Source organism: Mirounga angustirostris, unplaced genomic scaffold, assembly GCF_029215605.1.
Source record: "Mirounga angustirostris isolate CCGP_5_RB_7025 unplaced genomic scaffold, mMirAng1.0.hap1 SCAF_33, whole genome shotgun sequence".
Taxonomy (NCBI): domain Eukaryota; kingdom Metazoa; phylum Chordata; class Mammalia; order Carnivora; family Phocidae; genus Mirounga; species Mirounga angustirostris.
This window is the reverse complement of record NW_026991741.1, coordinates 265243-277713: the sequence shown is the minus strand read 5'-3', so window position 1 is coordinate 277713 and position 12471 is coordinate 265243. Positions and strand designations below refer to the sequence as shown.

General features: G+C 47.7%; 1 protein-coding gene across 11 annotated transcripts in view; it reads left to right on the top strand.

The window, feature by feature from the left end:
• Positions 1 to 7875, top strand: part of MAGED1 (MAGE family member D1) — a 65633-nt gene extending 57758 nt beyond the window's left edge. For 9 of the 11 annotated variants that reach the window (XM_045878068.3, XM_054508037.1, XM_045878078.2 and 6 more), the window contains 12 exons: positions 1604 to 1677; positions 2388 to 3104; positions 3779 to 4447; positions 4576 to 4639; positions 4864 to 4943; positions 5117 to 5208; positions 5432 to 5511; positions 5603 to 5645; positions 5904 to 5966; positions 6719 to 6833; positions 7073 to 7458; positions 7666 to 7875. In XM_045878068.3, coding sequence (XP_045734024.1) covers positions 1604 to 1677; positions 2388 to 3104; positions 3779 to 4447; positions 4576 to 4639; positions 4864 to 4943; positions 5117 to 5208; positions 5432 to 5511; positions 5603 to 5645; positions 5904 to 5966; positions 6719 to 6833; positions 7073 to 7450 — 2375 coding nt within the window. In that variant the 3' untranslated portion in view covers positions 7451 to 7458; positions 7666 to 7875. Of the gene's footprint in view, positions 1 to 804; positions 1072 to 1603; positions 1678 to 2387; positions 3105 to 3778; positions 4448 to 4575; positions 4640 to 4863; positions 4944 to 5116; positions 5209 to 5431; positions 5512 to 5602; positions 5646 to 5903; positions 5967 to 6718; positions 6834 to 7072; positions 7459 to 7665 lie in introns of those variants that run through there. The other 2 variants (XM_045878097.3, XR_010408831.1) reach the window with 2 other exon arrangements.
• The last annotated feature ends 4596 nt before the right edge of the window (positions 7876 to 12471 follow it).

The following is a 12471-nucleotide window of genomic DNA, read 5'->3' as shown; positions in this document are numbered from 1 at the left end:
GGAGAGGTGTATGTGTGGGATCTGTCGCTCAAAACCGAAGAGGGGAGGGTGCCTCAGTTCCCAGGCCAGCACTAGTGGAACATGGGTTTTGGAGTCAAGACCCGAGGCCCACATTTTGCATTTTCTGTTTACTGGCTCTGTGGCCTTGCCTAGTTCATGCAGCGTGTCTGTGCTTCAGCTTTATGACCTGTAAAATGGGGATGCTGACATCCACCTCCCAGGGCTGCCATGAGAGAAAGACAAGCCCCAGCACAGGTTGCGCTGTGATGTTCAAGCTGTTCCCTTCCCTCCCTTCCTCACCTGCACGCAAAATATGCGCATGGCTGGAGCTGCACAAAAGGCAAGAAAGAAGCTAATGTTTATGAGTCTGGGATCTGTTGAGGGGGATCATACAGATTCTTGTGGCAGGTGCAGACTTTTTCTACCTCCAACAGTGTTTTCTCTCTGGCCATTCCTTTTCCTGGGTCCCAAAGTAGGGGGGGGCTTAGCAGGAGCCTAAGCACTTGTTGCAGTTAGAGACCCCACGGACACCTTAATAGTGACCTAAGTGGTGCTAGGCAGGGGGGTGGAGATGCTTGCCGACCGGACAGGAGGGGCCACAAGAGGGGAGGGATAGAACAGAGACGCATTGCGGAAAAGGTAGGGGGCCGGTGTGTGGGGCAAGGGGTGGGACCTAAAGGCACAGCGCATCTGTTTGGGGGAGGGGATATTGATGAAGGAGGTGGGACTGTGGTATACTGTCGACCTGGTTGGTGGTGGGATGGTGTGTTGGCAAAGGGGCGGGATTGCCTCCCACTGCACATGCGCACCATGGTGTTCGGGACGAAGCTTTTGTTGGGGAAGCGGGCGGGACTTTTATTTGGTCGGTCAGTTCTTGCGCATGCGCACAACTATCTGAGGCGGTGGGTGGTATATTAGGCGGAGAGGCGGGGTCGTCCTAGCTGCCGCGCTGGCATTTTCTCCTGGACAAGGAGAGGGTGCGGCTGCAGAGAGCCGAGCACTGCAATCCCGATCCTCTGAGTCGTGAAGAAGGGAGGCAACGAGGGGGTTGGGGTTGGGGCCTGAGGCAAGGTGAGAATTAGCCCCCAGACAGGGCATCTGCCCCCTGGTGCGGGCCCCCCATTTTTCATTTCGATCCCTTTACCCCGGATTCTGATCCCCCTTCCACTCCCCGAACCCCCATTCACACCCCTCACCCGATCCTCCCTTACTCAGAACCCCTGTTCATTCTCCGAACCCCTCCCATCGTTAAAAAATCTCCACAGATTTCTCAACCTCAATCTGTACTGTCATACGATTCCTCCCGATTCGAAACCTCCATTCAATTTACCATATGCGAGTCCCAACCCACTCCCCTTGGATTCAGAACTGTTACTGGCTTTCCGAACCCCGATTTGAAGCTTCTCCCCGTCAGTAGCTTCTCGGGATACAGAGCCTCCATCCTGACACCCATTCACTTTTCCCACTCTGATCCAGCCCGTTCCCCTCACATTCAGCGCCTCATTCGCCCCCACAGTCAAACCCCAGACACCCCCCCCAAAATTCGGTCCTTCGTATTTGCCCTCTGTAGTATAACGCCCAGCTCCTCCCCCACACCCCCCAGGCTCTGCTCTTGCCAGAGGGACAGGAGCCATGGCTCAGAAAATGGACTGTGGTGCGGGCCTCCTCGGCTTCCAGGTGAGATCTCCACTCCCCACCCCACCATTTCCCTAGCCGACAGTTCCCTGGGGCCCCTTTGGCCACCCAAAAGCCTGGATCTGATTTTGCCCTCTTCGTGCCTAGACTCCGTCATCTTTCAAATTCCCATGGTTTATGGGGGGGAGGGGCGTCCCTTTTCAGCCATCAGTCCCTGCTTAGAGAAAGGGGAGACCCTGTTAGTAGTCAGGGCAATCTGCCCAGAGAATGCGGGTTGGGTAAGGAACCATTTTTTTCCACAGTCCTGACGCTTGTAGAGCAGTCTGCCACCCCCTCCCCCAACCTCCCGCCGCCACCCTCCCTCTCTCCTGCATTCCCCATCCCTGCGACCCCCCCTTATTCTCCTCAACTCCTCGAGGCGGCACCCTTGCTCTGGCTCGCCTCGAGTCTGTAGCTCCTGCCGCACACCGCATTGCTCTGCTCTAACCTCCATCAACCCCCACCACCCCCTTCATTCTACTTCGTCCCCGCTCCTCATTCCGCCCCACCCCTCATTTAGTCCTGCCCGACTCCATCCCTACCACACGTTTTGTTACCATTCTGCCTCCATCGCCCCTTGCTGGTGGTCTAAACCTGCGCCTCAGCCTTTTTGCACCACCCGCCTGCCTGCACTTGCCCTGCACTGCTCCCCCTACCCTCCTGCTTCCACTTCGGAGGCCCAGAAATTTCATTTTCTCCCCCTGTATTTGCAGGCTGAGGCCTCCGTAGAAGACAGCACCTTGCTTATGCAGACCCTGATGGAGGCCATCCAGATCTCGGAGGCTCCACCTACCAACCAGGCCACAGCAGCTGGGCCGAATGCTAGTCCCCAGAGTTCACAGCCCCCAACAGCCAGTGAGATGGGTGATATTCAGGTTTTAGCAGCTGCCGCTAGGCCCAAAACAGCCTTTAAGGCTCAGAATGCCACCACAAAAGGCCCAAATGGTGCCTATGATTTCTCTCAGGCTCTTAATGCCAAGGAGATGCCCAGTGCGCCACCTAAGGCAGCCTTTAAGTCCCAGAATGCTACCCCAAAGGGCCCAAATGCTGCCTATGATTTTTCCCAGGCAGCAACCACCAGTGAGTTAACTGCTAACAAGTCTGAGATGGCCTTTAAGGCCCAGAATGCCACTACTAAGGTGGGCCCAAATGCCACCTACAATTTCTCTCAGTCTCTCAGTGCCACTGAGATGGCCAACACTCAGCCTAAAACAGCCTTTAAGGCTTGGAATGACACCACTAAGGCCCCAACAGTTGATACCCAGACCCAGAATATTAACCAAGCCAAGATGGCCACTTCTCAGCCTGAGGTAGAGACCAACCCAGGTATCCCTGAATCTGATGGTGCAGCTGCACAGACATCAGCAGATGGTTCCCAGGCTCAGAATCTGGAGTCCAGGACTATAATTCGGGGCAAGAGGACCCGCAAGGTGAGATCCCTGCTAGCTCCACTTTGCTTTGGGCTCTCTCCTTTCTTTTCTTAGGTTCATTCGTTCTAAACAAAACAAAACATACATATATAATGGCCTGTATTCAGTTAGGTTGTAGGGGATGATAAGGTGAATGTAATAATTTCTGCCCTCTGAATATCCACAGACTAATGGGGAAATGAGACATGGACACATTATATATATATATATATATATATATATATATATATTCTGTATGTAATTCAGTTTACATTTTTATAATAGCCACCATGTGTTAGGTCTTGAGCTAGGCATATTCATACAGGTTATCTCATTAAATCTTCAAGATATTACCAGCTAGGGTTCATAGTGTCAGTTTTACAGAGAAGGAAACTAAGTCCCAGAGAGCTGAAGTGACTTGAGTGATTTGTCCAGGGTGGTACAAGCAGAGCCAGTGTTGGACATAGGAAGAGGAGAAGCCTCAGGCCCCACCCTTGGGTTGCTCCTGGCCTGATTGAGAGATGAAACTCCTGCCTGGAAGACAGTGAAAGACAAGCCCAGGACTCAGGGTGACCATTGGCTAGTGGGTCAGGCTGTCACTACAGGTGAGGGTTTTAGGGGGCCTTCCTGGAATAGATAGGGTAAGGAAACAAACATCTGGTGACCCTGGACCTTCCTTCTCTCTGATGATACAGATTAATAACTTGAATGTGGACGAGAACAGCAGTGGGGATCAGAGGCGGGCCCCACTGGCTACAGGGACGTGGAGGTCTGCACCGGTTCCAGTTACCACTCAGAGCCCACCTGGCGCACCCCCTAATGTGCTCTGGCAGACCCCATTGGCCTGGCAGAACCCATCAGGCTGGCAAAACCAGCCAGCCAGGCAGACCCCACCAGCACGTCAGAGCCCCCCAGCTAGGCAGACCCCACCAGCCTGGCAAAACCCAGTTGCTTGGCAGAACCCAGTGATCTGGCCGAACCCAGTGATCTGGCAGAATCCAGTGATCTGGCCGAACCCCATTGTCTGGCCTGGTCCAGTTGTCTGGCCGAACCCACTGGCCTGGCAGAATCCACCTGGATGGCAGACCCCACCTGGATGGCAGAACCCACCAGGCTGGCAGGGTCCTCCAGATTGGCAAGGCCCTCCTGACTGGCCTCTACCACCTGACTGGCCTCTACCACCTGATTGGCCACTCCCCACTGACTGGCCACTCCCACCTGACTGGATCCCCACTGATTGGCCAGTTCCACCTGACTGGCAGAACCTGCGACCCTCACCAAACCTGCGCCCCTCTCCCAATTCGCGTGCCTCACAGAACCTGGGTGCCTCACAGCCCAGAGATGTGGCCCTTCTTCAGGAAAGAGTAAGAACTGTTATTCCCAGTTATTTTTTCCTCTCTTCCTCCTGTCATTGTCGTCCTTCTATCTATAATTCAATCAGGTTTCCTGTAAATATCTTAATAACTTTAATGATTTCCTTTTCCCCTCCCAGGCAAATAAGTTGGTCAAGTACCTGATGCTTAAAGATTATACCAAGGTGCCCATCAAGCGCTCAGGTAGGCATCCAGTGCTCTCCCCTAGCACTCTGCCCTTTCCCTCACCCCATGCTCTGTGGACATCCCTTTGCTTATATGTCCCCTCTCCTTCAGTCCCCTCTTTCTGTAGCTGATTGTTTTTCAGCCTTGAGGGCCCTGACTGTGTTCCCTTTAGCGGGACTGGCAAAGGGGTTATAGCTCTGTGGCTCCTGCTCAGCTCAGGTACTCTGTTCTCTCTCCTACAGAGATGCTGAGGGATATCATCCGTGAATACACTGATGTTTATCCAGAAATCATTGAACGTGCATGCTTTGTCCTGGAGAAGGTGAGAAGACAGCCCCGAGGAACAGGAATAATGAGGGAAGGTTTTGATATCAAAGATTCATGGGATTCCTACTGGGAGTTTAGAGCTGAAGTCTCACAGGGAGGTGAGCAACTGAGTATGAGTAGCTGGTGCTAGATATTGTAATTTCATAGTCTATTTTCTTGTCCCTGTAGAAATTTGGGATTCAACTGAAGGAGATTGACAAAGAAGAACACCTGTATATTCTCATCAGTACCCCCGAGTCCCTGGCTGGCATACTGGGAACGTAAGATGGGAAAAGAGGTGGAACATTGCCTTTCTCAGTGGTGCTTTTTTCCCCGGGAGTGTCAAGTAGGTCAGGGTCCAAGATTCAGGACCACATACCAGGTCATTGTCAGAACTGAGGTACAATTACCCCGTTGCTGAGGAATACTGGGAAAGCTAGATGGATAAGCTGCCTGGGGTGTCTCGTACAAATGGCTGAAAATATTTTTTTTGTACTCCTTCAGGACCAAAGACACACCCAAGCTGGGCCTCCTCTTAGTGATCTTGGGCGTCATCTTCATGAATGGCAACCGAGCCAGTGAAGGTGAGTGGCTGGACCTGCAGCTGGGGGTCGGCTACAGCCTGATTTCCATGCTCATTTTCCGTCCCTTGTCTCCCCTTGCCTCCCATTGCAGCTGTCCTCTGGGAGGCACTACGCAAGATGGGACTGCGTCCTGGGTATGATTGGGCTCTCTCATCTCTTGCCTGTTTATATCATCCTTTGGCAACAGAGGATGGTCCCAGGACTGCATCAGCCTGGTGGTCTAGGGGAATTGGTTTGGGGAGGTACAGAGCCCAAGGATGTGACCTGGGTGGATGGGCAAATAGTTCTAAACTCTATGCCTCTTCTCTCATCTCTGACCTCTGTGCTAGAAAGTGCTTTTCTTTGGGCAGTGTCATGGTCTCTGATTATGGGTTTCTTTTTTATTCTATCAGGGTGAGACATCCTCTTCTTGGAGATCTGAGGAAACTTCTCACTTACGAGTTTGTAAAGCAAAAGTAAGTGATATCTAAGGGGTTTTGTCTGGTCCTCATGAGTTCTATGTGCTGGTCAGCCTCGGACAGTCCTCCCTATGCTCATTTCTTAAATTATACATATACATTCACATAGAAAAACACATACGTACTTGGAAGTGTTTATTGAGTATCTCTGCTTGTGGTTGGATTTTTCTTCAGTATAGTTAGTTATCTTGCAAGTAAAGCCTGCCCACTATCCCCACAGTAGGCATTTCCAATGCTGAGATTTACACTGCACAGTAACCATTGCAATGGGCCAACTGTGGCTCAGTAACAAGATTACAAGAACGTGGAGCTAGAGCTGTGACACAAGGGGTGAGATTAAGCATTGTCCTTTCTGTGACCTTATATAAGCCACTCTGCACTTCCAGGTGACTGCTTAATGTAGAAGCACTGGTATAGGAATTTGAAGACCTGGCTGTTAGAATATAATTAAGCTAGGTTTATGGGGCACCTGGGTGGCTCAGTTGGTTAGGCATCTGACTCTTGATCTCAGCTCAGGTGTTGATCTCAGGGTCGTGTGTTCAAGCCCCACGCTGGGCTTCACATTGGACATGGAGGCTACTTAAAAAAATATATATAAATAAATTTTAAAAAAGAATAGAATTAAGCTAGGTTTAGGAATGAGTTTGGGGTGGTTGCTACCTGAAATTGGGGGTGTCAAATATAGTATGATGCACTGTTGGACTACCATTCTTGTCTGGGTAGAAACAAAGACCTTTCTGCTCTATAAGGTACCTGGATTACAGACGAGTGCCCAACAGCAACCCTCCTGAGTATGAGTTCCTCTGGGGCCTCCGTTCCTACCATGAAACTAGCAAGATGAAAGTGCTGAGATTCATTGCAGAGGTAATAGGGGAACTGCTCCAGACTTGATAGGTCAAGGGATGAGGTATGACTGGCTGGGAAAGGTCCAGAGCAGGAATAAGACCTTGGATATTGCACACGTTAGGTGCTGCATTCCTGGTGATATTTATTGTTGATGTTATGTAAACAGTAGCACAAAGTAGGGTACTAAATATATAGCAGGTGCTTTATAAATATTAGCTCCTACTATTACGGATTTTGTTTTATTTTCTTCCTCTCAGGTTCAGAAAAGAGATCCTCGTGACTGGACTGCGCAGTTCATGGAGGCTGCAGATGAGGCCTTGGATGCTCTGGACGCTGCTGCAGCTGAGGCTGAGGCCCGGGCTGAGGCGAGAACCCGCATGGGGATTGGAGATGAAGCCGTATCTGGGCCCTGGAGCTGGGATGACATTGAATTTGAGCTGCTGACCTGGGATGAGGAAGGAGATTTTGGCGATCCCTGGTCTAGAATCCCCTTTACCTTCTGGGCCAGATACCACCAGAATGCCCGCTCCAGATTTCCTCAGACCTTCGCTGGCCCCATTATTGGTCCTGGTGGTACAGCCAGTGCCAACTTCGCTGCCAACTTTGGTGCCATTGGTTTCTTCTGGGTTGAGTGAGATGTTGGGTAGGTATATCACTTTGGTTTTGGCAGCTAGGGTTATTGGGAGATATAGGGTCTGTGGGAATGTATTTATGTGCACAGTCTGGGAGTCCTAGGGACACCCGTGGTGGGGAGATGAGGAAAGTATAGGAAAGCACTATTTGGTATTTATATTTCTTACTGCTTGAAATATATCGTTGATTGTTAATTTTTTTTTTCTTATGTCCACAGATATTGCTAATCAGTTGCAATAGTCTTTCCCCTGAGTGAGGCTGAAGCCTCAGATTCCTTCTAAACACAGCTATCTAGAGAGCCACATCCTGTTGATTGAAAGTGGCATGCAAGATAAATTTATTTGCTGTTCCTTGTCTGTTGCTTTTTTCCCCCTTGTGTGCTGTCAAGTTTTGGTATCAGAAATAAACGTTGAAACTGCAAAGTGAAGTGGATGTGCTCTCTGCTTTTTTCCATGTTGGGGAGAGATCAGCTTGTTTATATGGGAAAGAGAGGGCTTCAGTTCTAGCCTGAGGGGCAGATGAGCTTTCAACTGGTAAAAATATGGGTAGATCCTGTTAATGGATTGGAAAACAAAGGAGGAAGTAATCAACACAAATGTTAATGAGGTCCAATAACTAGTATGGTTTACTTTATAAATATTACTTAAGTGACTCATGTGATAGACATGCTGCTAGGTGTCCTGGAGTGACATTAAATGAGATGAAATAATGGGAGAGGGTGTAGGTGGTCAGATAGTTGCATTTAAGAAGACAGAGGAGGTAAAACTCCAGCTAATGACAAGGTCCAGAGAGTGGGTAGTTGAAGGTGAGGGAAAATAACTGTTCCTGGAGATGATGTCCCTGGGATCCCAGGGTGTTGGTTGTATTATCCATGTGGAAAGTGAAATAACTCCAGGATGGGGGCAGGAGTAGGAGCAGAGAGCACTATGATCCAGGTACTGGAGTTTCCTGTGTGAGAAAAAAATTTCATACCCTTAGCCACACTGTCCATAAAGAGAGGGTTCACGAGGCCCCCCTTTTCATCTCTGGAAATGCTACCCAGGAACCTGTCCCTCTAGAAAGCCCTCACAATCCCCCATCCCAACAGGACCAGGGCCTCATCACAGAGACAAGTTTTTATGGATAGTGAAGGAGACCTCACATTGGCCTCTTCTCCCCTCCTGCAAGGAGAAAGAGTAACCTTTGTTGCTTAGAGAACAAAAATTGAGAAAGTAAGACAAGGCTTTGTGTAAAGCTAGACTGCCTTGTGACTGAAAAAGGACCCGACTTGAGCTGCTGAGATCTTCACTGGAGCTCTCAGGATGAAATTAGGCTAAGCCATAACTTCTTCAGAGGCTTGGTGGTACCTAAGCATGTGGGCAAGGGCAGAAACAGGAGCTCCCAGGGTAGAAAAAAACAAGAGCAAAGGCAATTTAGCCTCCTGGGAAGGGCTCAGTAATGGGCAGGGATGGTGTCCAGGGCTTCTTCAGGTTCTGGAGTGATGTCAACATTCTGAGGGGAGAGAGCCCAGGATTAATAGGAAGGAGCCAGCACTGTGGAGCCCCAGCCCCTCCCCTGCCTCCTGTCCTCACTGCCAGGCTCCCCTCCTTCAGCCAGGCCTGGATCCTGACCCTTTTCTCAGACAAGCCTCTGGGGAATCTCAACCTGAGGACTTAGGGGTAGGTGTTGCTCTAGCCCTGCATCTCTATGGCACCTCAGCCCTGGGCCATGGTTCCTGCATTTCTGGGTGCTGGTTATTCTCCTTGTTGGTATGAAACACCCAAGCTCTGTGGGATTGGGGCGGCCTTTCTGTGCAGGTGGGTGCTTTCACCATGTGCCAGCTTAGGCCACAGAGTCCCTCACCTACCTCAGGTTTCTCCCAGTGTATGTTAATGGCTCCCACATTCAGGTAGATGGACTCCACTTTACAGTCTCAGAAAAGAATGACCTGCCCATCTATAAGCTCCCCAAGGTAAGTACAGGTCTTCCTTGAAGTGTCATTCGCCCCTCACCCCCAGCTCCACACTGTGTGCAGATTGTGACTGTTATGTAGGGAGGGGAATGTAGACCAGCTGTGTGTTGTATGGGGAAGACACCAGGTCTAAGAGACGCCAATGGGATGTTCTCCCAGCTGCCCCTAATAGTCTCAGACTTCTCTGAGCCTCAGTTCTCAACTTCAAATGTGAAGATGAGAATAGATGATCTCTGGGGACTCCCCCAACTCTTGTGCTCTGTGAGACAGCAGTCTATATAATAGTGATGGAGCTCTGTGGATCTTCTAAGCTGTGTTAGGTGCTGAAGTGGTGGAGGAGTCTCGGGGCAATCAGTTCCAGGTAAAGTTTATTTAAAGAAATATGTGGTTATGGCAACACCAGAGGTGTGGAAGGCCACAAGGGAATTCTGGAAGCCTAAAGAGAGGAAAGGTATCATTGGAGCCCAGGAATGGCAGAAAGGCCCAATACCCATGGAATCCCCCTTAACTTCATCCCTGTGGATTGCACCCTACTCTGGTCTTTAGTGCACTGTCTGCCCTTTTCACACCCCAGAAGAGATTTGATTCTGTCCCTTCCTTGCTCACAAAATTCTAGTGCAATGTGGACAGTTGGCAAAATCTACTGAATAAGGTATTTAAATTAGATAATAGCATTATATCAGTGTTAGTGGTCTGATTTTGATTATTGTACTGTTCTGTAAGAGAATGCCTTTGTACCTTACACTCAAAATATTTTAAAAATGTGTGTGTGTGTGTGTGTGTGTGTAGAGAGAGAGAGAGAGAAAGGATAAAATAAATACAATAAATGTTAACATTGGTGAATCTAGGTTAAGTGTATACAGGAAGTATTTTTACTATTCTTGCAACTTTTTATTAGAGAAAGAGCAAGAGAGAGAAAGAGAGAGCCCAAGTAGGGGGAGCGGCAGGCAGAGGGAGAAGCAGGCTCCCGGCTGAGTAAGGAACCTGATACAGGACTTGATCCCAGGGCCCTGGGATCATGACCTGAGCCGAAGGCAGACCCTTAACTGACTGAGCCACCCAGGCATCCCTCTTGCAACTTTTTTGTAAGTCTTATATAAGAATAACAAAAAATAAAAATTATTTTTATTTTAACAAATATTCATTAAAGTTTACTTATCCATCTATACACACTTCCTGCCATTGCACCCTTTGGAAAAATGGCATTGTAACATGATGCAGTTATTCTTCATGCAAACAAAAGTGCCTTCACTCCTCTCTAAAGAGAAAAAAACCTAAGTTTCATAAGTTGTTGCATCCAGATCCAAGCCCAGGGATAATGGTTCATCCCAATTAGCAGAGATTTTGAATGAAGACATTCGGGGAAATGGACACAAAACAGATTTAGGGAAATGGTATATGAACTTCTTGGGACTGGTCAGGAGCATGAGACTTATGTTGGATTTGAATACTCACCAAAAGGCTCTCTCAGTAATCAGGTGAGCAATACGACCTACTCAGTGGTGGTCAGTAGGCCTCTTTATTCAGCTACTCTTGTGCTTGCTCAATGGGCACCTGTACAAAGTGGTCACAGTAGCATGAGCAGAGGCTATGTATGGCCTCAGCAACATGGTTTCCCCTCACAAAGGCTGATATGACCACCCTCCTACCAGTTGCTGAATGCCCAACTTGGCAACACTAACTATACTGAGTTTCGGATATGTACCAATCTCAAGAGGACCAGTCAGGTACCTGGGAGAATGATAATTAATTTGGACCAATTATATCATGAAGAAGTCACTTGGCTTTATAATTTCTCTGGAATAAATGAGTATCTTTGATACAGATTTGCCTTTTCTGCCTGCAGTACTTCTGTCAGCACCACCATCTGTGATCTTACAGATGTGAAATTTCATACAATGTTGCTTCTGGTCAAGGGACTCACTTTAAAACCCAAAGTGTGGTGATTGGTTTACACCCATGGAATTCACTGGTTTTATCATGCACTGCACCACTCAGAAAAAAGTTGTCCTTATACAATGGAATAATGACTCTATTGCAGACAGTTATGCCACCATTCAAGAGACAACACTTAATGTGTTAGAGGTGCTGTCCTACAATATATAGTATATATTCTAAACTAGTCACCAACATATATAATGCCATCTAGTCAACAACCAGGATTCCTAGGTCTAAGAATTAAATGATGAAAGTTAGAGTTGTTCCTAAAGACATATTCACAAAATGTTTTGTTTGTGGTCCCTATAATTTTGGGTTCTACCAGGTTAGAATTTTTAGTACCCAAGCAAGGCATGTTTCTATCATGTTACTCAACAATGATTCCATTGATTTGGAAGTTGAGATGTCCACCTGGCAGTTTTGGAATCATCATGCCAATGGACAAATAGGTAAAAATGGGGGCTTTTGTACTGGCTAAGATGATTGATTTCAATTTTCATGAGAAAGTAGGGTTGCTGCTACATAATGGGGGTAGAAAGGAGTGTGTCTGGAGGGTAGGAGATCTTCTAGGTCCTTTGTCACATCCCAAAGTGGTTAAAATTATTAGGCTACTACAGCAACCTCATACATGCAAGGCTACCAATCCCTCAGACTATACACATGAATAAATGTTTGAATCATTTTTCTAGGTAAAGAGCCCATCTGACTGAGATGAGAAAACATGATGTGGAGAGTAAAGAAAAAGAGTTTATACCAATTTTGACCTGGTAACTAGTTTTAGAAATGAAGACTACAGTAGTTACTCATATTTTATTTTTTATAATATGCATATATTTATATATTTTAATGTGTCCCATTTTATTTCTCTTTTACCTACTATTTTATATATGGTGAATTGGTGACAGTTGAGTTTTTTATTTATCCGCCTTATTACAAAATATTGATACAGCATTCATTTGAACTAGAGGAAGAATGGATGTCATCTGAAGATCCTAAACTTGAACCTAGATGCTACGATTGATAAGACTTTGTTTATCTCCATTTAGGGATGACTGAATGCATTTTGCTTATATGAAGAATAGTTGCCTATTGTCATTTTTCCAAAGTATGGGATAGCAAAAGTATGTGCAGATA